General features: G+C 69.3%; 5 protein-coding genes across 8 annotated transcripts; 4 read left to right on the top strand and 1 right to left on the bottom strand.

Moving 5' to 3' along the window:
- The first annotated feature begins 116 nt into the window (after positions 1-116).
- EBP (EBP cholestenol delta-isomerase) lies at positions 117-1,919 on the top strand. The gene is made up of 5 exons (XM_069773917.1): positions 117-184; positions 385-691; positions 1,067-1,103; positions 1,195-1,325; positions 1,434-1,919. The coding sequence occupies exons 2-5, from the start codon at positions 400-402 to the stop codon at positions 1,640-1,642; spliced, it is 669 nt and encodes a 222-aa protein (XP_069630018.1). The 5' UTR covers positions 117-184; positions 385-399; the 3' UTR covers positions 1,643-1,919.
- Positions 1,920-2,473: 554 nt separating this feature from the next.
- On the top strand, positions 2,474-10,316 carry OTUD5 (OTU deubiquitinase 5). Of its 2 annotated transcripts, none has more exons than XM_069774319.1 (9): positions 2,474-3,519; positions 4,539-4,632; positions 4,776-4,840; positions 5,219-5,375; positions 5,881-6,029; positions 7,860-8,045; positions 8,180-8,381; positions 8,942-9,055; positions 9,645-10,316. In XM_069774319.1, the coding sequence occupies exons 1-9, from the start codon at positions 2,944-2,946 to the stop codon at positions 9,761-9,763; spliced, it is 1,662 nt and encodes a 553-aa protein (XP_069630420.1). In that variant the 5' UTR covers positions 2,474-2,943; the 3' UTR covers positions 9,764-10,316. The 2 variants fall into 2 exon arrangements, with proteins under 2 accessions (XP_069630420.1, XP_069630419.1); XM_069774318.1 differs by having other exon boundaries at positions 2,889-3,519; positions 4,542-4,632.
- Positions 10,317-11,503: 1,187 nt separating this feature from the next.
- SRPK3 (SRSF protein kinase 3) lies at positions 11,504-17,669 on the top strand. 3 transcript variants are annotated; one of them, XM_069774317.1, is made up of 16 exons: positions 11,504-11,599; positions 12,977-13,034; positions 13,552-13,670; positions 13,776-13,884; positions 13,975-14,062; positions 14,148-14,235; positions 14,390-14,496; positions 14,800-14,959; positions 15,078-15,103; positions 15,389-15,524; positions 15,940-16,170; positions 16,559-16,656; positions 16,797-16,904; positions 16,978-17,047; positions 17,185-17,277; positions 17,441-17,669. In XM_069774317.1, exons 1-16 carry the CDS (start codon positions 11,557-11,559, stop codon positions 17,623-17,625), a joined length of 1,719 nt encoding a protein of 572 aa, XP_069630418.1. In that variant the 5' UTR covers positions 11,504-11,556; the 3' UTR covers positions 17,626-17,669. The 3 variants fall into 3 exon arrangements, 2 of the variants coding, with proteins under 2 accessions (XP_069630418.1, XP_069630417.1); XM_069774316.1 differs by lacking the exons at positions 11,504-11,599; positions 12,977-13,034 and adding an exon at positions 13,096-13,446; XR_011322737.1 differs by lacking the exons at positions 11,504-11,599; positions 12,977-13,034; positions 16,559-16,656 and adding an exon at positions 13,087-13,446 and having other exon boundaries at positions 17,441-17,481.
- A 7-nt stretch (positions 17,670-17,676) lies between these two features.
- Positions 17,677-22,245, bottom strand: IDH3G (isocitrate dehydrogenase (NAD(+)) 3 non-catalytic subunit gamma). Its single transcript, XM_069774320.1, has 12 exons — positions 22,085-22,245; positions 21,534-21,575; positions 20,721-20,818; positions 20,520-20,632; positions 20,385-20,445; positions 20,100-20,232; positions 18,984-19,117; positions 18,805-18,907; positions 18,575-18,721; positions 18,219-18,313; positions 17,932-17,992; positions 17,677-17,827 (listed from the first exon to the last, which is right to left on the bottom strand). Exons 1-12 carry the CDS (start codon positions 22,145-22,147, stop codon positions 17,747-17,749), a joined length of 1,131 nt encoding a protein of 376 aa, XP_069630421.1. The 5' UTR covers positions 22,148-22,245; the 3' UTR covers positions 17,677-17,746.
- A 550-nt stretch (positions 22,246-22,795) lies between these two features.
- SSR4 (signal sequence receptor subunit 4) lies at positions 22,796-24,742 on the top strand. Its single transcript, XM_069774321.1, has 6 exons — positions 22,796-22,948; positions 23,150-23,268; positions 23,342-23,416; positions 23,493-23,582; positions 23,719-23,784; positions 24,282-24,742. Exons 1-6 carry the CDS (start codon positions 22,894-22,896, stop codon positions 24,384-24,386), a joined length of 510 nt encoding a protein of 169 aa, XP_069630422.1. The 5' UTR covers positions 22,796-22,893; the 3' UTR covers positions 24,387-24,742.
- Positions 24,743-24,884: the final 142 nt, after the last annotated feature.

The following is a 24,884-nucleotide window of genomic DNA, read 5'->3' as shown; positions in this document are numbered from 1 at the left end:
CCCCCTGGTCCCACGTCTCCCCAGAGGCGGGAGCGACCAATCGGCGGGCGGAGGGGGGAGGGTGGGGCGCGCCGCCATTGGCCGGCCGAGCGGCGGCGCGCTCCCATTGGCCGCGGGGGGCGGAGGCGCGGCGGAGGAGGCAGCGGCGCGGGCCGGCGGCGCGCGGGAGAGCGGCGCGGCTGAGGTGAGGGGCGGCAGCGCTCGGAGGGGGCCTGGCCGGGGGGGAGGGGGGGGGAAACGGGCAACCGGGCGAAATCCGGGGACCCGTCCGGTAAAAGGGGGGGTGCCGGGATGGGAGGGGGGCGTCCGGTAAGGAGCCATCCGGGTGAGGCCGGTTCCCCCCTCCCTCACCCCCCCACTTCCGCCTTTTCCCCCCTCTCACAGCGCAGCGGCGTTGCCATGGCGACGACGGCGCACCCCTATTGGCCGCGATCGCTGCCGTTGCCGGGTTACGTGGCCAGCGAGCGTCCCGGCTGGCAGTGCGCAGGCGCGGTAGCGGCGGCCGGGGCGGGGTTACTGGCTCTGGGTTGGGCGCTGGGCGGGGCGAGAGGAGGGGCAACGAGAAGCCCCGCCCGCCGCCTGGCGCTGGGCTGGTTCCTGATGTGCGCGGGGGTGCATGGGATACTGGAGGGCTATTTCAGCCTGCGGCACCGGGAGCTGCCCGCCGACACCGGTTTGCTGGCCGACGTCTGTGAGCACCGGGGCGGGGACGCTCGGGGTCCTTGGGGGAGGGTATAAGGGTGGTCTGGGGAGGGGCTGGGTCTCCTAAGGGGGGGTCTGGGTGCCCTGGGGAGGGTCCTGGCCCCCTGGGTGCCTTTGGGGAGGGGTCCCCTGGGGCATCAGTGCGCCCTGAAGGGAAAAGGGGGTTCCCTGGACTCCTGGGGAGGGGGACACGTGGGTGCCAGAGGGCTGTGGGGCAGGGTGGGAGTCCCCTGGGTGTCTGAATCCTCTGGGGGGGGGGCACCTGCCCTCCCCTGGGTGTCTGGGTCCTCTGGGGGGGGGTGTGGAGGGGGACCTGCCCACCCCGGATGCCTGGGTCACCCTGTCAACCCCACGCTGCCCGCAGGGAAGGAGTACGCCAAAGCTGACAGCCGCTACATGACGTGAGTTGGGGAGGCCGACGGGGAGGGAGGGGTGTCTGAGGGACCCGGGCGTCCGGGCTGATCCTGCTCTGCGTGTGTGTCCCCTTTCCAGGAGCGATGACTTCACGGTCGCCATGGAGACAGTGACGGCCTGGGCCTGGGGTCCCCTCAGCTTCCTCACCTTCCTCGCCTTCCTGCGCCGCCACCCCACCCGCTACGTCCTGCAGCTCCTCGTCTCCCTCGGTACGCCTGGGGACCCCCGCACACCCAGGGCAGAGGGGTAAGGGGAGGCCGCCCGCATCCCCGGAACCTCCCGGCTCTCCCCGACGGCATCTCCCTTCCTGCACACAGGTCAGCTCTACGGGGACGTGCTGTACTTCGCCACCGAGGCTCGGGCGGGCTGGACCCACAGCGACCCGCGGCCCCTCTACTTTTGGGGCTACTTCGTGGGGCTGAACGGGGTGTGGGTGCTGGTGCCCGGCGCCCTCCTCATCGACGCCTGCCGCAACCTGGCTGCCGCCCAGCGCGCCCTCGACCGTCCTCGCCACAAGGGCCACTGAGCCGGGACGCTAGCCGGGAGACGCCCCCCCACCGCCGAGGGGCTGCTCGGGGCGAATTCGGCACTGGGGAGTCCTGGAGTATTCCGGAGATGGATCGGGCGCGTGCCTGCGTCCCATCGGGGTGATTCTGGTGCTGGGGTTGTTTTCTCCCCCCCCCTCCAGCTCCGCAAGAGCTCAGGGACAGCGGCCTGAATGCCTGGGACCCCCTGGGAGGGGGGGCTTCACCCTCATTAGCGGGGTTGTGTGATTGGGTTTTAATAAATGAGCTGGAAATGGAGCCGTGGGTCTGTGCTGGGAGAGGGAGGGGGACTGGGGATGGGGAAGGGGGTGTGGTCTGCGGGTGATTGACAGCAGCCGGGAGGGCGGGCTGAAAGGAGAGGGCGTGGCAAGTCGGCCCGGCCTCCGCCGTTCCTCGGCCAATGGGAAATTAGGTCGCCTGCCGTGGCCAATGGGAGGGCGGGGTGGGCGGTGTTAGGCTCGGGCCAATCGGCGCTAGGCGTTTTCTCGCTGCTCCCGGCGCGTTGAAGCTGGATGGGGCGCCGGTGGCGCGGCGGCCAATCAGCGGCCGCTCTCTCCTTAAGTCCCGCCTTCCCCAGAACGCCCAATCAGCCTCCGCTCCCTCGGCGGCCCGGGCGCACCGCCCAATCAGCGCCCTCTCCTTCACTAGCCAACTAGCGCCCGTGTCCTCCTTGAACCCCGCCTCTCCCCCCCCGCCGCCCAACCAGAGCTCGCTCCCTGGAAGGCCCCGCCTCCCAGCGCTCTCCCCAATCGGCGCCCTCCCCGCCCCGGCCGCGCCCCGCCCCCTTCACCCAATCCGCGAGCAGCCGCGCCGTCGCCTGGGCGACGCCGGTCCCGCCCCCTCCCCCTCCCGCCCCTCCCCTCCGGCCTCCGCCGGGGCGGGACTTCCGATCCGGCTTCCGGCCAATGGGGGCGAGGCGAGCTCCCCGCCGGCCAATGGCAACGCGGGCGGCGGGCGAGGCGGAAGCGCGGCGGCGGGGTCAGAGGGCGCCGCTGTTGATGTTGACACGGGCCCGGCGGCGGCAGCGCCCCCGCCCGCCTCCCGCGGCCCGACAGCTCCGGCCTCGCCGCCGCTACCGCGGGGGGGCCTGGGCGAGGCCCCCCCGGCTCCGCGGGGCCCGCGGGTAGCACCAGCGCCCCCGGCGCCTCCCGCGGCCCGGCGGGGCCTCCCGGTCCCCCCCCCCCCCCGGTCCGTTCCCGTCGTCGTCGTCGTCCCGTTCCCCCACCCCCCCCTCCCCGACCCCCCCCCCCCCCCGGCGCCGCCGCCCCATGCGCGCCCCGCCATGACGATCCTCCCGAAGAAGAAGCCGGTACCGGCGCCCGACGGTGACGGTGACTCGGGCCCGGACGCCGGTCCCGAGCGCGGCGCGGACGCCGGCCCCGAGCGCGGCCCCGGTGGCGTGGGCGAACCCGTCGGTCCCGGCGGCGTCGGGGGACCGCGGCCCAGGGCTTCGCCGCCGCCGCCGTTAAGGGGTTGGGCCGGGTTACCGGCCGCTGGTTCGCCCCCCCCCGCCGGTCCCGGAGGCCCCGTCGGCGGCGGCCCCGGGGCGGGGGACGGTCCCGGGTCGCTGCTGGGGTTGGAGGCGGCGGCGTTGGGCCTGCCCGAACCCCGCGGGCCCGGCGGAGGAGGAGGCGGCGGCGGCCCCGGACACAGCAAACGACGGCGGCGTGGCGGGGCCGGGCCCAGCGGCGGCCCCGGTGGCGGAGGCCCCGGTTGCGGTGGCCCCGGCGGGATGGGGCTGGGACTGGGGATGGGCCCCGGCGGCAGCCCCGGCCCCGACGAGGCGGGAGGCGGCTACAACAGCGAGGACGAGTACGAGGCCGGGCGGGTGGAGATGGACCCGGCCACGGCCGAGCAGGTTCGGGGACCGGCGGGGGGCGGGAGGGTGGGGGGGGCTGGGGGCACCGGGAACTGGGGGGGGGGGGGGACGCCTGGGGGCAGGGCAGGTGGGGCTGGGGAGAACCGGGGGGACCCGAGTGGCACGGAGGGGGTTTAGGGTGTCCCCGAGTGGCATGGAGGGGGGTTAGGGTCTCCCCGAGTGTCCCTGAGTGGCACAGAGGGGGTTTAGGGTCTCCCTGGGTGTCCTCGGGTGGCACAGAGGGGGTTTAGGGTCTCCTTGGGTGTCCCCGGGTGGCACAGAGGGGGTTTAGGGTCTCCCTGGGTGTCCCCGAGTGGCACGGAGGGGGTTTAGGGTCTCCCTGGGTGTCCTCGGGTGGCACGGAGGGGGTTTAGGGTCTCCCTGGGTGTCCCCGGGTGGCACAGAGGGGGTTTAGGGTCTCCCTGGGTGTCCCCGGGTGGCACAGAGGGGGTTTAGGGTCTCCCTGGGTGTCCCCGGGTGGCACAGAGGGGGTTTAGGGTCTCCTCAGGTGTCCCCGAGTGGCACGGAGGGGGTTTAGGGTCTCCCTGGGTGTCCTCGGGTGGCACGGAGGGGGTTTAGGGTCTCCCTGGGTGTCCCCGGGTGGCACAGAGGGGGTTTAGGGTCTCCCTGGGTGTCCCCGGGTGGCACAGAGGGGGTTTAGGGTCTCCTCAGGTGTCCCCGAGTGGCACGGAGGGGGTTTAGGGTCTCCCTGGGTGTCCTCGGGTGGCACGGAGGGGGTTTAGGGCCTCCCCGGTTGTCCCCGTGTTGTCACCCCCCCAGCTGTGTGCGTCACACGAGGGTTTTGTCCCTGCTGCGTGCCCCCCCCCCCCCCCCAGGAACCCCCCTTGTCCCCGTGTCTCTCCCTGTGTCCCACAGAACCCCCCTGCCCGTGCTCATCCCCACGTAGAACAGGGGTCGAGTCCCCAGGAGACCCTCCCTCCCCCCGGGGGGGTCCCTGATGTCGTGTGTACCCCCCCCCGGTGTGTGGGTGCCGGTGCCGAGCCCGGCTGTGTCTCCAGCAGGAGCACCGGTTCGAGAAGGCGCTGCGGGAGAAGAAAGGCTTCATCATCAAGCGCATGAAAGAGGACGGTGCTTGTTTGTTCCGGGCCGTGGGTGAGCCCTGTGTCCCCCCCCCCCCTTTCCCTTCGCCCCCACCCCAGCACGGGGCTTCCACGTATCTCTGGGTGGGGGCTGACACCCCCCTCGCTGTCCCTTTTGTGTTTTTCCCCCTTTTTTCCCCATCCGGGTGCCGCCAGCCGACCAGGTGTACGGAGACCAGGACATGCACGAGGTGGTGCGCAAGCACTGCATGGATTATCTGGTGAGGCGCCGGGGGGGCGATGGGAGGGGACTGGGGGGGCACTTGGGGGTCCCGGTGGGTGCAAGGATACGCTGGGATCCCCTGGAGGGGGATTGGAAGGAGAATGGGGGGTACTGGGGTGTGCTCAGACGTACTGGGAGGGCACTCAGAGCACTGGGGGGGGGAGTGGGCTGCTATCCCCCCCCCCCCCCCCCCGATGTCCCCCGGGTGTTTCCTGAGGTCCCCAGGGCTCCCCCGTCCCCACAGAGCTCCCCCACTCGAAGTTCTTGGGGTCCCTGGGGCAGCCCTGCGGTCCCGGGGTGTCCCCGTGCTCCGCACAACACCCCCCCCCCCCCCCAAAGCGTCCCTCACCGCCCCGTCGTCCCCTCGCCCCCCCAGATGAAGAACGCCGACTATTTTTCCAACTACGTGACGGAGGATTTCACCACCTACATCAACCGCAAACGCAAAAGCACGTGCCACGGCAACCACATCGAGATGCAAGCCATGGCCGAGATGTACAACCGTCCTGTCGAAGTCTACCAGTACGGCACTGGTGCGTCCGCCCCGCGGGGCCGTGGGGACGGCGGGGTGGGGGTCCCTGAGACACCGCCAGGGTTCCCAGGGTGCTGTTGGGGTGTCCCTGTGGTTTTTCTGGGGTTCTCCAGGATGCTGGGGGGTTCCCAGGGTGCTGTTGGGGTGTCCCTGTGGTTTTTCTGGGGTTCTTCGGGATGCCGGGGAGGGGGGGAGTCATCCTCTGTGGTGCCGTGGAGGTCCCAGCGGCACTCTGGGGGGTCCCCAAGGTGCTTTAGGGGTCACTGGGGTCCCCGAGGGACCCCCCAGGGTGATGACACGGACTTCCCCGAGGTGCTGAGGGGCTTCCCGCGGCGTCTCCGGGCTCCCCAAGGTGTCGTAGGGGGCTTTGGGGTTCCCGTGTGTACCCCAGGGTGCTGATGTGGGGTCCCTGGGTGGCTGTGGGGGGGGTGGGGGTCCCTGTAGGTCCCTGTGTCCTGTTGGGGGGGCCGGCGGGGGCCGCCGCCGTGCTGACGGGGTGCCCGCAGAGCCCATCAACACCTTCCACGGGATCCAGCACAACGAGGACGAGCCCATCCGCGTCAGCTACCACCGCAACATCCACTACAACTCCGTCGTCAACCCCAACAAGGCCACCATCGGCGTGGGGCTGGGGCTGCCCTCCTTCAAACCGGGGGTCAGTGGGGCTGGGGGGGGGCTGGGAATCCCCTCGGTGTGGGGCTGGGGGTGCCCTCCTTCAAACTGGGGCTGGGGGGCGCGGGAATCCCCTTGCCGTGGGGCTGCCCCCTTTCAAATTGGGGGTCAGTGGGGCTGGGGGGGTCTGGGAATCCCCTTGCCATGGGGCTGGGGGTGCCCCCCTTCAAACTGGGGGTCTGTGGGGTTGGGGGGCGCAGGAATCCCCTTGCTGTGGGGCTGCCCCCCTTCAAACTGGGGGTCAGTGGGGCTGGGGGGGTCTGGGAATCCCCTTGCCATGGGGCTGGGGGTGCCCTCCTTCAAACTGGGGGACAGTGGGCACAGGAATCCCCTTGCTGTGGGGCTGCCCCCTTCAAACTGGGGGTCTGTGGGGTTGGGGGGCACAGGAATCCCCTTGCCGTGGGGCTGCCCCCTTTCAAACTGGGGGTCAGTGGGGCTGGGGGCTCTGGGAATCCCCTTGCCATGGGGCTGGGGGTGCCCCCCTTCAAACTGAGGGTCTGTGGGGTTGGGGGGCGCAGGAATCCTCTTGCTGTGGGGCTTCCCCCTTCAAACCGGGGGTCAGTGGGGCTGGGGGGGGGCTGGGAATCCCCTCGGTGTGGGGCTGGGGGTGCCCTCCTTCAAACTGGGGCTGGGGGGCGCGGGAATCCCCTTGCCGTGGGGCTGCCCCCTTCAAACTGGGGGTCAGTGGGGCTGGGGGGGTCTGGGAATCCCCTTGCCATGGGGCTGGGGGTGCCCCCCTTCAAACTGGGGGTCTGTGGGGTTGGGGGGTGCAGGAATCCCCTTGCTGTGGGGCTGCCCCCCTTCAAACTGGGGGTCAGTGGGGCTGGGGGGGTCTGGGAATCCCCTTGCCATGGGGCTGGGGCTGCCCTCCTTCAAACCGGGGGTCAGTGGGGCTGGGGGGGGGCTGGGAATCCCCTCGGTGTGGGGCTGGGGGTGCCCTCCTTCAAACTGGGGCTGGGGGGCGCGGGAATCCCCTTGCTGTGGGGCTGCCCCCTTCAAACTGGGGGTCAGTGGGGCTGGGGGGGTCTGGGAATCCCCTTGCTGTGGGGCTGCCCCCTTCAAACTGGGGGTCTGTGGGGTTGGGGGCTCTGGGAATCCCCTTGCCATGGGGCTGGGGGTGCCCCCTTCAAACTGGGGGTCTGTGGGGTTGGGGGGCGCAGGAATCCTCTTGCTGTGGGGCTGCCCCCTTCAAACTGGGGGTCAGTGGGGTTGGGGGGGTCTGGGAATCCCTTTGCCGTGGGGCGGGGGGTGCCCCCCTTCAAACTGGGGGTCTGTGGGGGCGGTCCTATGGGTGGGTGGGGCCACGGAGGGGGTGTGGCCACACTCAGCCCTGCCTGCACCAGCCTTCTTTGTCTGAGGGGGTGTGTCTAAGCGTGGCCCCACCCCCAGGTGGGAGCCCTGGTTTAGGAGTGGTGGGTCTCCGGAGGGGGGGTGGAGCCTGGCTCTGGGAGGTGTGGCTTGCTGGGGGTGTGTCCAACTACAGGGGTGTGGTCTGTGTGGGGGCGTGTCCAAATATTGCCCCATCCCCTGCTGGCAGCCTAGTTCAGGGGTGAGTGGGGGGGTGGAGCCTTCTGGGGGGTGTGGCCTACCAGAGGGGGTGGAGCTTGGTAGTGAGGTCTGTTGTCTTAATGGAAGTGTGACAGAGTGAGGCTCCACCCCCAGCTGGGTGGGGGGTGTGGCCTAGCATGGCCACGCCTCCCTCCACTAGGAGCTTGCTCTGGGGATCTGTCTGCCCGTGGGGGGGTGGAGCTTTCCTGTCGGAGGGGCGTGTCCTGTCGGAGGGGCGTGTCCGAGTCTGGCTCCGCCCCCCCAGCTGGCCGAGCAGTCCCTGATGAAAAGCGCCATCAAGACCTCGGAGGAATCCTGGATCGAGCAGCAGATGCTGGAGGACAAAAAGCGGGCGACCGACTGGGAGGCCACCAACGAGGCCATCGAGGAGCAGGTGGCCCGCGAGTCCTACCTCCAGTGGCTACGTGACCAGGAGAAGCAGGCCCGGCAGGTGGGGTGCCCCGTCACCCCCTCCCCGGGGGGGTTACGGACTGTTGCAGACCCCCCCATTCTTCAATGGGTCCCTGGCTACCTGCCCCGGGACAGTGGTAGCCCGGGGCAGGGGTTTGACACGTCTCCCCGTAGCCCCGCAAGGCCAGCGCCACGTGCAGTTCGGCCACGGCGGCGGCGGCCAGCGGCCTGGAGGAGTGGAGCGGGCGTTCGCCCCGGCCCCGCAGCGCAGCCCCCTCGCCCGAGCACCCCGGCCTGCACCCCGAGGCGCCCGGTCCCAAGCCCCCCTCGCCCGGTGCCCCCCCGGCTGGCAAGCCTCCCTCGCCCTGTGCCCCAGGTGGGTGCTCCTGGGGGTTGGGGGGCACAAATTGGGTGCTGGGGGACTCGGAGTGGGTGCTGGGGGGTGCTATAGGGTGCTGGGGGGGGTCAGGTGGCTGTTAAAGGGAGTTGAAGGCCTCATACTGGTGGTTATGGGGTGCTGGGGGGCGAGGAAGCCCCAAGCTGTGTGCTGGGGAGGGTTATGGGCCCCCAAACTGGGAGTTATGGGGTGCTGGGAGGCCCAGACTGGCTAATATGGGGTGCTGGGGGGGTGAGGAAGCCCCAAGCTGTGTGCTGGGGAGGGTTATGGGCCCCCAAACTGGGAGTTATGGAGTGCTGGGAGGCCCAGACTGGCTAATATGGGGTGCTGGGGGGGTGAGGAAGCCCCAAGCTGTGTGCTGGGGAGGGTTATGGGCCCCCAAACTGGGAGTTATGGAGTGCTGGGAGGCCCAGACTGGCTAATATGGGGTAGGGGGGGGCAAATGGGGGTAGGTGGGTGCCAGTTGGGACAGGGGGCTGCTGGGGGGGCTTCAGGGCTGGCGTGCCTGGGCCCCCCCCCGCCACGTGCCTGCCCCACAGGGACCAGCAGCCAGCTGGGGGCGGGTGGGGGCCGGGCCACCCCCCCACTGGTGTCCCTGTACCCCGCGCTGGAGTGCCGTGCCATCATGCAGCAGATGTCCCCCACTGCCTTCGGTGAGCGGAGGGGGGGGGGTCTGAGATTGGAGGGGGGGGGTCTCAGTTTGGGGGGGGGGGTTGGAGTTGGGGGGGGGGGTCTGGGTGTAGGGTTTAGGGTTGGGGGAGATTTAGGGTTGCTGGTTTTGGGGTGTTGGGGGGGGCGTGTCTGAGCTTGGGGGGGGGAAACCTTGGTTTTGGGGATGTTGTGTCATGGTTTTGGGGGGGAACGTTGAGTTTTGGGGATTTGAGGGTGGCAGCGCTCTGGATTTGGGGGAAAAGATCTCTGCTGGGGGATCTGTCCTCTTTTGCCGCAATCTGGGGGCGGGGGGGGTATGACACAATCTCTAATTTTGGGAGGGAGCTTGAGAAGCTTCGCTTGGGGGGTAGCCAAGTTCCACCCCCCCCCCCAAGTCAGGGCTCATTGCCGTCCCTTCTGGGGCAATGCCGGGGGGATCTGTAGGGTCATATTACCCCCCCCACACGCACACTTAAACTCCACCTCCCCCCCAATTTTGTGGCCTCCCCCCCAATTTTGTGGCCTCCCCCCCAATTTTGTGGCCTCCCCCCCAATTTTGTGGCCTCCCCCCCAATTTTGTGGCCTCCCCAGGCCTCAACGACTGGGAGGACGACGAGATCCTGGCGTCGGTGCTGGCCGTCTCGCAGCAGGAGTACCTGGAGACCATGAAGACCTCCCGCCACAGAGACCCCGCTGCTGACAAGAGTTGATATTGAACCCCCGGACTGCGCCCCGGCCCCCCCCCTCCCGCCGCCCCCCCACCCCGGCCCCCCCCAGGGACCTCTAGGTGCATGGCGGCCCAGGCTGGGGGGGGGGGGGGAGGCGTTTTATTTTGGGGAAACCCCCCCCTCCCGGCTTTCCTAGGACGCCTCCTGGCCGGGGAGGGAAGGGGGACACAGCGCTGGACGCCGCGGGACAAACCTCGGCTATTTTGGGGGGGGGGATGAAAGAAGCGCCCCCCCCCCCCTGCATAATTACAGCTGGAAGGACTGGGGGAAGAGGTGGGGGAGGGGGGAAGGGGGGGGGGGGCTCCTATTTTTTGTAGGGTCTCCCCTTTCTGTCCCAGTGGGGATTTTGCTGTTTGGGGAGGAGGGGGGGGGTCCCTCTCTCTGCCCCCCCTGCCCCTCCTGGAGCATCCTGCCCCCCCCCCAGCACCCCAGGGTGGGGGAGGGTGCGAGGTGAGGCTGGGGGTGCTGCTCCCTGACACCGCCCCCCCCCCCCCAACACCCCCCCTGCACCCCGTTATTAAACTGATGCCCGGCAGCCCCCCCGGCCCTGTCTCTTCATGGGGAGAGGGGCTCATTGCCCCCCCCCCCCCCCCACCTTCCCCAGGGCAGGATGGGGGTGTCCCCACACCTTTTTTTGGGGGGGGGGCTGGCTTCTTCCAGAGCCATTTTGGGGGTCTTTCTGTCCCACCCCCCCATGGGAAGGGGGGGGATTAAAACCCCTTGGGGGGATAGGAGAGTTTTTTGGGGGGGGGGGTTAGAAGAGTTTTGGGAGGGGGTAGAAGAGTTTTGGGGGGGTAGAAGAGCTTTGGGGGGGGTAGAGCAGCTTTGGGGGTGCTGCCCTTTTGCCCTGGGGGCAGTTTTGGGGTGTCGGGGGGGTGGGCAAAGCCTTTTGGGGGGGTAGGGCCCCTTTTGGGTAGCCCCCAGCACCATTTTTGGGGCCCCGGGGCCGATTTTGGGGAGCTATTCCCACCCCCCCCAAGAAGCGCGGGGGGGGGGGTGTTACCTCGCGGTTGCCATGGTTGCGCGGCGCGGTCTGATGACGCGCGGCGGCGGGACCGGCGTCACTTCCGGTGCGCGGAGCTACAGAGCCCAGGCGGCGGGAGCGGGACCGGGCTGCGGTCTGGGACCGGGGGGGTCCTCCGGGACCGGGGGGGGGCTTCTCCGGGACGCTCCGCCGGGTCCCCGCGGGTCTCAACGGCGGCTCCCACCGGGTCCCGGCGTCGTTCCGTGACCCCCGACCGTGGCCATAAACCTCCCGCTCCGCTCCCGTCGCCTGTTCCCGGGCCGTTCGTTGTCCCGCAGGCGGTCCCGCTTCTCCCCCGTGCTCACGGTCGCCCCTTAGTCCTCGGCCGTTCGTTTTGGGGCCAAAAGGAGGGATTTGGGCGCTTCCAGCAGCCGCCGAGCCGCTGGCGGGGCGGGGGGTGTTGGACGGTGGCTCTGCTCGCCTCGTCCAGGAGGCGATAGTACGGGGGTTTGGGGGATACTGGGGCTCTCGGGGGTGCTGTCGCGATACGGAGGCTCTCGTGGGGGGGTGTTGGGGGCTCGCTATATCGCGACAAAGGGCTGCCGGAAGCTCCGGCTCACGTCGTGCGAGCGCTAGGACCTGCGCGGTCCCGTCACCATGGCGACAGGGGGAGCGGGGCAGGGGGCGGGGCCGCGGTCCGAGCGCGGCTTCCTATTGGCCAGCCGCCGTCGGCTGCCGTTTCCCGCCCCTCCCCGCCCGTGGCGGTGGGAGGGGGGAGCGGGGCGCATGCGCAGTAGGCGCCGCGCGCGGCATGGAGCTGCGCGGGGGGGCGGCGGCGGCGGGCGCGAGGACCGGTGAGGGGAAAAGGCGTTTGTGAGGGGAAAAACGGCGGTGCCGGGGATGGAGGGGGGTGTTGTGAGGGAAAAACGAGTGGTCCCTGCCCGGAGACCTACGGGGAGGGGTCCGGTAGAGGTCTGAGAGGAAGGGGGGGGGGGCGTCCCCGGTGGGGTCGTGAAGGGAAAATGGGGGTCGTGAGGGGAAAGTGGGGGTCCTGGGGCTTGGGAGGGGCGTCCTGAGGGGGATCGTGAGGGAGAACTGGGTGCCTCGCAGCGGGGAGGTCCCGAGAGTGGAGTTTAAGGGTGTTTCTGAGGAGAAACAGGTGGTTCCCAGAACGGGAAAGGTTTTTAGGTGTCCCGGGGGGTGGTCGTGAGGGGAAAGTGGGGGTCCTGGGTCTTGGGGGGGTGTCCTGAGGGGGATCGTGAGGGAGAACTGGGTGCCTCGCAGCGGGGAGGTCCCGAGAGTGGAGTTTAAGGGTGTTTCTGAGGAGAAACAGGTGGTTCCCAGAACGGGAAAGGTTTTTAGGTGTCCCGGGGGGTGGTCGTGAGGGGAAAGTGGGGGTCCTGGGTCTTGGGGGGGTGTCCTGAGGGGGATCGTGAGGGAGAACTGGGTGCCTCGCAGCGGGGGGGTCCCGAGAGTGGAGTTTAAGGGTGTTTCTGAGGAGAAACAGGTGGTTCCCAGAACGGGAAGGGTTTTTAGGTGTCCCGGGGGGTGGTCGTGAGGGGAAAGTGGGGGTCCTGGGTCTTGGGGGGGTGTCCTGAGGGGGATCGTGAGGGAGAACTGGGTGTCTCACAGCGGGGGGGTCCCGAGAGTGGAGTTTAAGGGTGTTTCTGAGGAGAAACAGGTGGTTCCTGGAGCGGGAAAGGTTTTTAGGTGTCTTGCAGGGGGTTGTGAGGGGAAAGTGGGGGTGCTGGGATTAGAGGCAGAGTACTGAGGGGATTTGTGAGGGAAAACTGGGGGTCTTGGGACTGGGGGGGCCAGCGTGGGGGGTGTCCCGAGAAGGTTCATGAGGAAAAACAGGGGGGCTGGCGACTGGGGAGGGACATGGGGTGTCTGGAGAAGGGATTTAAGGTGTTTTGGGGTGATTTCTGAGGGCAAAGTGGGGGTCCCGGCACCAGGGGAGGGCGGGGGGCATCTGGGGAGGGGGTTTTGAGGGGTTTGGAGATAATTTCTGGGAAGAAACAGGCTGTTTCTGGGCTGGGGGTGTGAGGGGTTCCCAGGGGGGTTCTGAGGAGAACCGGGCAGTTCCTGGCCTGGGGAGGGGGTGGTTTAGACGGGAGAAGGTGGATCTGGGTGGGGGGGAACACAGGGTCCCTGTGGGGTCTGCTGGGGGGGAGCACGGGGGGTGCCTGTGGTGCAGGGGGCCCCCGTGACCACCTAACAACTCCCCCCAGATGCAGGCAAGAGAAGGAAAAAGCGCAAAAAGGACAAAAAACGGAAACCGCCCCCACGGTGAGGGAGGATGCGAGGGGGGGACAGGGTGGTCACGGCCCCCCTAGAGCCCCCCCCATGACCCTTAGAGAGTGGGGAGAACCAGCTGGGGGGGGGGCGCAGAGCTTTTGGGGTGCCCCTGTTCCCCAGGCGGGACAAGCAGAGCCCCCTTTCTGGGGGTGGTGGGGCCACGTTCCTAGGGCCACCCCTCCCCCTGCCAGGGCTATTTTTAACCCCCTGGTACTTGGGGCCGTGAGGTCATTTCTATTTTGGGGGGGGTGATGTCCCAGCGTGCCTCGTACCCCCACACACACACTCTGGCTTGGGGGGGGGCCTCTGGGATCTCCTGGGACTATTCCCCCGTCTCCTTTCCCCCCCCCGTGGGACCACCCTGTGGGCCCCCCAGCATGGGGGAGAGCCCCGAGGGGACCAGGTATTGGGGGGGGGGGGTGCAGACACCTGGGTCCCCTGGGATGGTGGGGGGGGGACACACGGGACCCCGATACCTGGGTTCCCAGCCTGGCTGTACCCCTTGCAGGAACCCCAGCCCCCCCGAGGATGCGTCACCAGAGACGCCCCCTCCCCTGCCCCTGCTGTCGGAGGGGCTGCTGGGCTTTGACGAGGGGGAGCAGGAGGACCCCCGGGACTACTGCAAAGGTGGGGGTGTCCGGACACCGGGGTCCATGGGGGGGGGCTGGGGGGGGGCACCCAGACACCAGGGTGCCAGACTGACCCCTCCCTCCTTGCCCCCCCCCCCCCCAGGTGGGTATTACCCCGTGCGGATTGGGGACCTCTTCAACGGGCGCTACCACGTGGTGCGCAAACTGGGCTGGGGGCACTTCTCCACCGTCTGGCTCTGCTGGGACATCCGGTGAGTGCCCAGACCCCTGGGACCCCCACGGTGGAGGGGGGTGTTTTGGGGTAGGGGGGCTTCCCCCGGACTCCCGCGTCCCCTCCGCAGGCGGAAGCGTTTTGTGGCGCTGAAGGTGGTAAAGAGCGCGCCCCAGTACACGGAGACGGCCTTGGACGAAATCAAGTTGCTGAAATGTGTGAGTGCGCCCGGCCCCCCCCCCCAAACCGAAGACCCCCGGGCCCCTTCCAACCCCCTGTAACCCCCCCCCCGTGCTCCCCCAGGTCCGCGACTCGGACCCCAGCGACCCCAAGCGGGAGAACATCGTCCAGCTCATCGACGACTTCAAGATCTCAGGGGTCAACGGTGTCCGTATCCTTCTGGGGACCCAGATGTCTGGGGGGCTCCCCCCCCTCTCCTCCCCAGGGCGGGTCCTGGGCTGGGGGGGGGGCCCTGCATCCCCTGCCCTGTGGGGGGGGGTCCCAGGTGTCCAGGCGTTCCTTGACACCCCCCCCCCCCCACCGAGACGTGTGCATGGTGCTGGAGGTGCTGGGCCACCAGCTCCTGCGCTGGATCATCAAGTCCAACTACCAGGGGCTGCCCCTGCCCTGCGTCAAGAGCATCGTGCGACAGGTGAGTGGGGGGGGGCACCCCACATCCCCCCACATCCTTGGGGAGACCCCCTGTATCCCCGTGGGACCCCAAGTGTCCTGCCTAGACCCCTCCAAATCCCCCTGCCGCCACCCGCGTCCCCACGGGAACCTCTAGAGTCCCCCAACGTCCCCGTGGGTTCCCCCAGGTTCTCCTGGGGACCCCAAATCTCCCACCTACGGCCTGGGGTCGGTGTGAGGGAGGGTTGCTGTCCCCCCCGTCCCCCCCCCGAGTCTCTGGGAGCACCCCCTGATTTGGGGGTGCTCCCCTCGCGTTGGGGCGCAGGTGCTGGAGGGGCTGGACTACCTGCACACCAAGTGCAAGATCATCCACACGGACATCAAACCCGAAAACGTGCTGCTGCGGGTGGGGGAACCCTTCGTGCGGCAGCTGGCGGCCGAGGCCGCGCGCTGGGCCCGGGGGGGCGGCCCCCCCCAAAGCGCAGGTACCCCCGGGAGCCCTGGCGCCGTGCTGGGGGGGGGCCCAGACGCGTGGGACCCCCGGTGTGGCCTCGTCTGATCTCCCCCCTCTCCCCTTTTATTTTGGTTTTTTTCTTCCCCCAGTGAGCTCCGCGCCCCAGGACGTCCCCGTGAGTGTTTCGGGGAGGCAGCCCCTCCTCGCACGCCTGCTCGCACGCCCGCGCGCCTCCTCGCACGCCCGCCTGCCTTCGCACGCCCGCGCGACTTCCTCGCACGCGCCTGCGGCCCCGCACGGCTCCTCCTGCGGGTGTGTGACCCCCGCGCGACTCCTCGCACCCCCTGCACGGCGCTTTGCACCCCCGCCCCTCGCGTGAGCGGGGAGGGGTCGTCCCCCTCGTGCGAGGCACCCCCCTCGTGCGAACGGCCGTGTCGTCCCCCCCGCTGCACCGCGGCAGGAGCGGCTCACTCGCGCCCAGCGGCGGCGGCAACGACGGCGGCAGCGGCGCCAGAGCCGCCTCCTGGCCCAGCGCCTGCAGGACCTGCAGCACCTGCAGGAGACCGGGGGGTCACCGGGGGTCCCCGATGAAGCTGGTCAGTGTTTGGGGGGGGGGGGGGTCCTGAGACCCCCGGGGGGAGCTTTGGGGTCCCCAGGGGAGGATTCAGGGTTGTCTGTGGTGGCTCTGAGGTGGTTTGGGGTCCCTGGGGGGGGGCAGCAGGAGCCCTAGAGGATGATTTTGGGGGTCTCTGGGGTGGTTTTAGGGCCCTCGGCAGGTGGGTTTGGGGCTCAGGGGGCTGGTTTTGGGGGTTCCATGAGGGTTGGGTGGGTTGGCCCCCCCCCCCACCCCGAGGCTGGTGTAGGGGGTCCTGGGGGGGGGGGGGCTGGAGGGAAAGCTGGGCGCTTTGAGGGGTGGGGGGGAGTTGGGGTGTTGAGATGGGGATTCCTCCCTTTTGGGGGCTCCCAGGATTTGGGGGGGGGGGGTGTCTCAGGGTCTTCTCCCTCCTGCAGAGGGGCCCCCCCTGGATGAAGGGGGAAGCCCCCCCAGCGGCGCCTCTTCCTCGGGGGTGCACACCCTGCGGGCCGGCGGCTCAAGCGACGGGCTCTCGGGGGGCTCCTCCATCTCGGGGGGGGGCCCCCCGCAGCGCCCCCCCAGCCCCAGCTCTGCCTCCGACTCCCTCCTCACCCCCACCTCCAGCTCCCTCATCTCGGGGGGCTCAGGGGGGCCCCCCGTCCCCCTCGGTCAGCGGGGGGGGCCCAGGGGGATATTTGGGGGCAGCTGGGATTGGGGGGCAAGTGGGGTTGGAGGTGGGGGGAATTTGGGGGGCAATTGGAGGGGCAGAGGGGGGGCAAGTGGAGGTGGAGGGTGGAGTTGGGGGGCAGTTGGGGTTGTTGGGGGGGGCAGTTGGGGTGGATGGGGGATATTGGGGGGCCGGGGGGGTGTTGGGAGGCAATGGGGGCTGGGGGAGGACTTGGGGGGCTACCGGGGGTGCTGGGGGGCAATGGGAGGGTGCTGAGGTGGTCTTGGGGGGGCAACGGTGGGTCTTGGGGGGCAGGTGGGGATTCTCGTGGGGGGCGGGGGGGGGGTATCGGGGTGCCCCCCGCTGACGTCCCCGCTGCCACCACACAGGTGAGGGGGTGCCGGGGGGGCAGGAGAACCCCCTGGACCCCCGCTGCGCACCCCGCCTGCGTGTCAAGATCGCCGACCTGGGCAACGGCTGCTGGGTGGTGAGGGGCGGGGGGGGGGGCACCTCGTTTTTTGGGGTGTCCTGTGGCGGTTTTGGGACGGGTGGGGGTTGGGGGCAGCGTGAGGGTGCCCCCTCCCTCCACGCCCAGGCAGGGCGTGACACGGCCCCTTCCCCACCCAGCACCGGCACTTCACGGAGGACATCCAGACGCGGCAGTACCGGGCCTTGGAGGTGCTGTTGGGGGCGGGTTATGGACCCCCCGCCGACATCTGGAGCACCGCCTGCATGGTGAGGGGGTCCCTCCCCACGGCGAGACCCCCGGCGAGACCCCCGGCCCCTGACCGCCCCGCTCTGCCCGCAGGCCTTCGAGCTGGCGACGGGCGATTACCTCTTCGAGCCCCACTCCGGGGAGGACTACAGCCGGGATGAGGGTAGGCGGGGCCTGGGGAAGGGGCGGGGCCTCGGGGCGGGGCCTCGGGGACGGATGGAGAAGGGTGGCAGGTGGAGAGGAGGGGGTGGAGCCGGGGAGGGGCGTGGCCTGACACGCTCCACCCACCCCCCTCCTTAGACCACATCGCCCACGTGATCGAGCTGCTGGGGGAGATCCCGCGGCAGGTGGCGCTGGGGGGACGCTACTCCCGGGAGTTCTTCAACCGCCGCGGTGAGGGGGCGGGGCTAAAGGGGGTGGGGGTGGGGATATGCAAATGGCAGGCGAGGAGGCCATACCTGTAGGGGCGTGGCAGGCTCATGGCGGGGGGGGAAGAGGCGTGTGATGGGGGGGGGTGTGACCTCCCAGGATGGTCACGCCCGACCCCGCCCCGCAGGGGAGCTGCGTCACATCCGCCACCTGCGGCCCTGGGGGCTGCGGGCGGTGCTGCAGGAGAAGTACGAGTGGCCCCGGGGGGCGGCCGCCGCCTTCGCTCGCTTCCTGCGGCCCATGCTGGCTTTCGAGCCCGACCGCCGCGCCACCGCCGCCCAGTGCCTGTGCCACCCCTGGCTCCGCCCCTAGCCCCGCCCCGCGAGTGTGAGTGTGAATAAAAGGCGTGGCACGGCCGGGAGGTGGGGTCCTCTGGGGGAGGGGTTTATTGGGGGAGCGGCCCCTGTTGGGGGACCCCAGGGTCCCGCTGCCCTTAGGCGCGGGGGAGGTGCGAGATGATGCTCTGGATGGCGCCCGAGGTCGTGCCCTGTCCCCCGATGTCGGGCGTGTGCGTCTGGGGGTGGAGTCAGCCGTCGGGGTGGGGCTTGTTCTGACCCCACCCACCGGGGGGGGCAATGGACTCAATGTCCTGTGAAAGGGGTGGGGGGCGGGTCTTACCCGGGGATCATCCAATGAGGCAAGGACGGCCTGGCGGATGGTGGAGGCATGGTTGTGCAGCCTGGGGGAGGGACAGCCGGAGGCCACACCCACATCAGCAAGCCACACCCACACAGCATGACCTGCCCCTTGAAACTCCATCCCTGTCGTGAGGCCCCGCCCCCCCCCAGCCCCTCCAGGGGCCACCCTGCCCCTGTGCTGTAAGCCCCACCCCTTAGTTGTAGCCCCACCCACTCAGCCCCTCCCTAGGGTTGCCCCTCCCCCCTGCAGGCCGGGCCCCGCCCCACCGGAGGTGGTCCAGCATCATGCAGGCGGCGAGCAGGGTGGCCGTGGGGTTGGCGATGTTGCGGTTGGCGATGCTCTTCCCCGTGTTACGTGTGGCCTGGGGGGGGGACAACAGGGGCGGTCACTAGGGGGACCCCAGCATTCTGGGGGACCCCCCATAGCGCTCCCAATTCCCCCTCCAGTCCTCCCAACCTCCCCAGTCCGTCCCCCCCCATTCCTGCCCACTGCTCCCAGTAACCCCCGTGGCGCCCCGCCAGCACCCTCCAAGCACCCAGACACCCCCTCCCACCCCGCAACAGCTCCGCGGTGGCTGTAACCAGGGCCCCCCAATCCCCCCCCCACCCAACCCCAGACCCACGGTCTCGAAGACGGCGTAGTCGTGGCCGTAATTGGCGCCGGGGACGAGGCCGGGCCCCCCCACCAGCCCGGCGCAGACGTTGTTGATGATGTTGCCGTAGAGGTTGGGCATCACCATCACGTCGAACTGCTGCGGGCGCGACACCAGCTGGGGGACAGGGAGGGGTTACCGGAGTTAGCGGGATTACCGGGAGCGCCGGGGCGGTGCGGGGGGGGGCGGCCGCCTCCCACCTGCATGGTGGTGTTGTCCACGATCATGCTGCGGAAGCTGATCTCGGGGTACTCGGCGGCCACCTCCTGGCAGCACTGCAGGAACAGGCCGTCCCCCAGCTTCCTGCGGGGACAGGGACGGGGTCAGCGGCCCCCCCCCACTCCCCGCAGGTTTTCCCCCCCTCCCACACCCGACGCACATGATGTTGGCCTTGTGGACGGCGGTGACGGAGCGGCGGGCGGCGGCGCGGGCCAGGCGGAAGGCGTAGTGGGCGATGCGGCGCGAGCGCCCGGCCGTGATGATCTTGAGGCTCTCCACCACCCCCGCCACGCTCTGGGGACAGCGAGGGGGGGCACCGTCAGGGAGCGGGGGGCGGGGCCAGGCATAGGGAACAGCCAGGCTGGGGGTGGGGCCTGGGCCCCAAGGGGCGGGGCCACCCAGAGGGGTACAGCTAGCCACTGGGGATTGCCAGCATGTAGGGGGTGTGGCCAAGGCACTGTACTCAGATATAGGGGTGTGGCCATGACCGAGGGGGTGTGGCCAAGGCACTGTACTCAGATATAGGGGTGTGGCCATGACCGAGGGGGTGTGGCCAAGGCACTGTACTCAGATATAGGGGTGTGGCCATGACCGAGGGGGTGTGGCCAAGGCACTGTACTCAGATATAGGGGTGTGGCCAAGGCACTGTACTCAGGTATAGGGGTGTGGCCATGACCGAGGGGGTGTGGCCAAGGCACTGTACTCAGATATAGGGGTGTGGCCATGACCAAGGGGGTGTGGCCAAGGCACTGTACTCAGATATAGGGGTGTGGCCATGACCAAGGGGGTGTGGCCAAGGCACTGTACTCAGATATAGGGGGGTGGCCATGACCGAGGGGGTGTGGCCAAGGCACTGTACTCAGATATAGGGGTGTGGCCATGACCGAGGGGGTGTGGCCAAGGCACTGTACTCAGATATAGGGGTGTGGCCAAGGCACTGTACTCAGATATAGGGGTGTGGCCATGACCGAGGGGGTGTGGCCAAGGCACTGTACTCAGATATAGGGGTGTGGCCATGACCGAGGGGGTGTGGCCAAGGCACTGTACTCAGATATAGGGGTGTGGCCATGACCAAGGGGGTGTGGCCAAGGCACTGTACTCAGATATAGGGGTGTGGTCATTCCTCAGGGGCATGGCCCTGCCTGCTTTGGCCACACCCAGACGGGGCGTGGCCAGGGCTGTGTATACCCAGGGCAATGCCCTGAACAGCCCTGTCTGCCTGGGGGGGGGGTGTGGCCCTGCACGGGCGTGGCCTCGGGGTGGGGGCGTGGCTCACCTCGTGCTCCAGGCTGCTGTACTCGCCCTCGGTGTTCTCCCGCACGATGAGGATGTCGATGTCGCGGTGCCGCGTCTCCACCCCCGGCAGGCTCTGGCAGTGGATCACGTTGGCGTACAGGTCCAGGTTGGTCCTGCCCCGCCCCGACACCTAGGTCAGGCTCTGCCGCTCGGCCACGCCCCCTCCCACAGCTCCCCACTGAAACCCCGACGGTTCCCAGTCCCGTCCTCCCCGTTCCCTCACCCCTGCTGGCTCGACAGCTCCCAGTCCCCCCCACCCTCTCACCGGATGAGGTTGTTACGGGACTTGTGGCTGGGTGGGAGGTTGTGGTTGGTCTCGATGTTCCCTGAGGAGGGGATGGACACGGGGTCAGGGCGTCCCCGTGCTGCCGGGGGGGGGTCCCCAAGGCCCCGCTCTCACCTTTGAGGGCGACGCCGTTGCGGCGGATGGCCATGATGGCGTTGTGCACGTCGTCCTCGGGCGCCTCGGCGCTGACCCGCACCTCCTCGAAGTCCACGGGCACGCAGGCGTGCCTGGGGGCGGGGAACGGCCTGGATGCCTGGGTCCCGCGGACAGCCCGGGGGCCTGGGTCCTTGGCCGGGGCAGGGAGGGGGCACCCACCTGAAGACCTCCTTGACGTGCAGCATCAGTTCAGGGCCGATGCCATCGCCGGGGATCAGCGTCACGGTGTGGCGGCCCCCATACTTGGCGGGGGGTGGCTGTGGGGGTACAGGGGGGGATGAGGACCCAGGCATCTGGGCCCCCCTGTCCCCCTCCTCCTTGTCCCCCCACCTCCCTCATCCCCTGCCTGGGGAACCCAGGCATCCAGGCGCCATCCATGCAGACCCATGCATGCCCCCCCCCCGCCCCCATGCTTTTGGGGTCCCCCCCCACCCCGGGTTCCCACCCCCCCTAGTCTGGCCATACTCACGATGCTGGGCTGCTGCAGGGGCGGGCGGCCATGGCGCGGGGGAGAAACGGGGGCAGTTAATCATGGTGCCGGCAAACGGGGAGGAGGTGGAGAGGGAAGGGAGCCCCCCGCCGGGCAATGCCGGGGCCTGCCAAACCCACCCCCGGCATCCACACAGCAAGAACAACATGCTCCACCCCATATGGGCCCCAAGCACCCCAGCAGGAGCACGCTGGGACCCCTCTAAGTACCCCCCCACACAAACACCCCAAAGCGGGGGGCTCGCAGCCCCTGCCGTGCCCCAGCCTCAACAGAGAAGCCAACGGGGGGGGCCCCCCAAACCTCCCCCTGTCCCTGAGAGAGGGCAGGGTGGGTTTGGGGACCCCCTGCCCCAGCACAGGGGGCACCCCATGGTCCCTGTGACCCCCCCTCCCTGTCTTGTCCCCCCCCTCCTGCCCCGAGTGTTAGAGGGCCCTGGGGTACTGAGGGGGGGGACCCCCCACACACACAGACAGGGCACTTACGGGTGGGAGGTGGCGTCGCTCAGCATCATGAGAAATCCACGCCTGGGGGGGGGGGGGACACAGGGAGGGGAAGGGAGAGGTCACAGCTCAGGTAACTGGGTCTGGCTGAGCTGGGGGATCCCAGGGCTCACCCAAAGGGCTGCAAGTGTCCGGACGCCGCGGTCCTTTGGGGGGGCACCTGGACATCTACCCCCCCCCAGCTTTGTCATCCTCTCCAAGCGGTTCGGGCATACAGACCAACCCCCGCTAGAAATATCAACCAATCAGCGAGGAGAGCGCTGCCCCCGCCCGCCCACTCGCTCGGCGCACAGCCAATCAGCAATGACGGGCTCGGGCGGCTCCACGGCGAGAGCCAATCAGAACCCGAGCCGCCTCAGGGCTAGTCCCACCCCCGCCGCGCCGCCGCCTCCAATCAGTTCTCCCTAGTCCGCCCGCGCACCGCCCGCCCGCCCGCGAGCTGGCCAATCAGAGCGCAGCACTTCGCCCACCGCCCAGCTCCCGAGGGGTGAAGCGGGGGGCGGTAGAACCGTCCCCGCCGCCCCGGTACTCACCGGGCGCGGCCCCAGCACTGCCGGTACCCAGAGCCGCCGAGCGGCTGCCAACGCCGCCGCCATTGCTGTTCTCCGCGATGGCCGCCGCACCGCTCTCGCGAGATGTCCGCTCCGCCTAAGGACGGGGCTCGGTTAAAGCGGCAGATCTCGCGAGACTTCCCGCCTAGCCCCGTGCTTTCCCTCACGCCGCCGGGCAGCGCCACAAAAGTCGCGGCGGCCATTTTGTGCCTGGGAGGCGGAGGCGTGGCGGCGCATGCGCAGGGCGGCCCCTCAGAGGGGCAGCGGGAAAGGCGGTGCCGCCCGCCATTTTGTCCCGGGCCGGCGGGCGGAGCCCTTCCCCCAGCCGCCCTTCCCCATCCCCGTTTTGGAGCGAGAAAAAAAAAAAACCCACTAAAACCGTCGGCGAGAGCCCGGGCCGCCGCTCCACAGCGGTTACCGTGGAAACGCCGAGGCGAAAGGGGGGGGAGGGGTCGCGGCTGTCGCCCTGCGCATGCGCCGGGGCGCGGCCGCGCCTTTCCTGGCGCCGCCTCCCCGCGCCACATAAGTCGCGGCGGCCATTTTGTCCGGCCGGCGGCGGTTCTGCGCAGGTGCGACGCTCGGCCCCGCCCCTCCCGCGGCGCCGGCGCTGGCGGCTGGGCCACGTCGCGCGCGGGGGCGGGCGCCCGCGAAGGGAAAAGAGCGCTTCCCATTGGCCGCAGGCCTCGCGGCGGCCCGCCTCCCGGCGCTGATTGGACTGGCGGCGGCGGCGCGAGGTGCTGATTGGCCGCCGGGTGAGGGTCTGTGGTGGGAGGGCGGTGCGGCCGGCAGTCATGGCGGTGCTGGCGGTCCTGGCGGGGCTGCTGGCGGTGGCGCTCGGCGCTTCAGGTACGGGGGGGGCCCTGGCGGGAGCTACGGGGCGGGTGGGGGGTCCTGGGGAACCCTCGTCCCGCGGGGGTGGAGGATCCCGGGACAGCCGGTGCCGGGGGGCTCTGGGGTCCCGGGACACTGGGGTCCTGTGAGGGTCGGGGCGGGGTGGGGGGGGGAGGTCGGGTCCCGGCGCGTCCCGGTTCTCACGGCCCCCGGCAGGCGAGCCGTGCCCCGAGCCCACCATCGTGCCCTCGTACTACACCACCTCGGACGCCGTCATCTCCTCCGAGAGCGTCTTCGTGGTGGAGATCTCGCTGGCCTGCAAGAACGGCGCTCAGGTGAGTGCCTGCGGGCGTGGGGGGGGGTCTGCCGGGGTCCCCCCAGCGTCTCACCACCGCCCTTTCCCTGCAGAACGTGGCTCTCTATGCCGATGTCAACGGGAAGCAGTTCCCCGTCACCCGGGGGCAGGACGTGGGGCGCTACCAGGTGAGCCCGGGGTCCCCAGGGAGGGTTCACGGGGGAGGGGGTCTGGGGGTTCAGCGCTTTCCGCCCCCCCCCACAGGTCTCTTGGAGCCTGGAGCACCGCAGCGCCCAGTCGGGCACCTACGAGGTGAAGTTCTTCGACGAGGAGTCGTACAGCGCCCTGCGCAAGGTGGGGACCCTTCCCTGAGGCTGGGGTCCCTCGGGGGGGGGGGTGACCTGGGGTGGGGTCCCTCAGGGGGGGTGACCTGGGGTGCCCCCAGCCCAGTTCTGAACCCCCTTTTCTCTCCCCATTCCCGCACCCCCAGGCCCAGCGCAATAACGAGGACGTTTCCCGTATCCGGCCGCTCTTCACAGTCAACGTAGACCATCGGGTGAGTTGGGGGCAGGTTTGGGGGTCCCTGTGGGTCTGGGGGAGTCCTTGGTGTGGCTTTGTCTAAGCACCAGGATGGGTGTGGGTGCACATAGAGCTTTGGGCTGAAACTGGGGCAATTTGGGTATGTTGGTCCTTAGATGACCTGAGGGTGTTGCTGGAACTGCTTTTTCTCTCGGGGAAGGGGTTTGGGGGTCCTGGGTGAGGGTGCTTGGGGGGCTGAGTGTTTTGGGGCATCCCAGAGTTTTGGGGGGAGGCTGGGTGTTTTGGGGTGTCCCAGGGTTTTGGGGGGGCCAGGTGTTTTGGGGTGTCCCAGGGTTTTCGAGGGCGTATGCTGGGATTTTTGGGTGGATCTTGAGAATGGGTGGAGAGCTCCCAGAGCCCTGCGGGGTTTAGGTGTGTGCCAGCTGGGGGTTTTGGGGGGCATGGGGGGTGTTGTTTTGGGAGGCATGGGGGGTGTTCTGGGGGGCAGCAGTGACCCCCTCATCGTTTCGGCAGGGTGCCTGGAACGGTCCCTGGGTGTCAACGGAGGTGGTGGCGGCCGCCATCGGCCTCATCGTCTACTACCTGGCCTTCAGCACCAAGAGCAGCATCCAGGCGTAGGCCCCCCCCCCAAAAAAATGGCCCCCCAAAACACGGCTCCCTCGAGAGCGTCCACAGGTCCTGGGGGGAAGTAGGGGACCTCTAAAATTGCCCCCCCCAATAAAGATGCTGCGGGGTGCCCCTTAAAAGTGGGGGTGCTGTGGGGCACAGCTGAAGGATCTCCCCAAATGGGAATGGCTGCCTGGGGCTGGGCCCCAAAAATGGGGGAGCTCCCCCCTGAGTTGGGGGTGTCCTCGGCATGGGGGACCCCCCCGCATGGGGAGGGGGGGGTCTTGGGGTCCCGCCCACGATTCCTGCCAGGGGGATCCCTAAATGCCTCCCCCCATGGGTGTACCCCAATAAAGGTCTCCCCCCCATCTCCCAGTGTCTGTTTTGGGGGTGCCCCCCCCCACGGTGTGGACCCAAGTGTCCTGGCTGCTCCCTCCTGCTCGATGACATCACACCCACCGCCAGAGAGCGGTGATGTCATCAGCAACCAAGCAGTCTGACCTCACGGAG

Source organism: Haliaeetus albicilla, chromosome 29 (assembly GCF_947461875.1).
Source record: "Haliaeetus albicilla chromosome 29, bHalAlb1.1, whole genome shotgun sequence".
Classification (NCBI taxonomy): Eukaryota; Metazoa; Chordata; class Aves; order Accipitriformes; family Accipitridae; genus Haliaeetus; species Haliaeetus albicilla.
The sequence above is the reverse complement of the archived record's forward strand: the minus strand, read 5'-3'. Positions and strand labels throughout refer to the sequence as shown.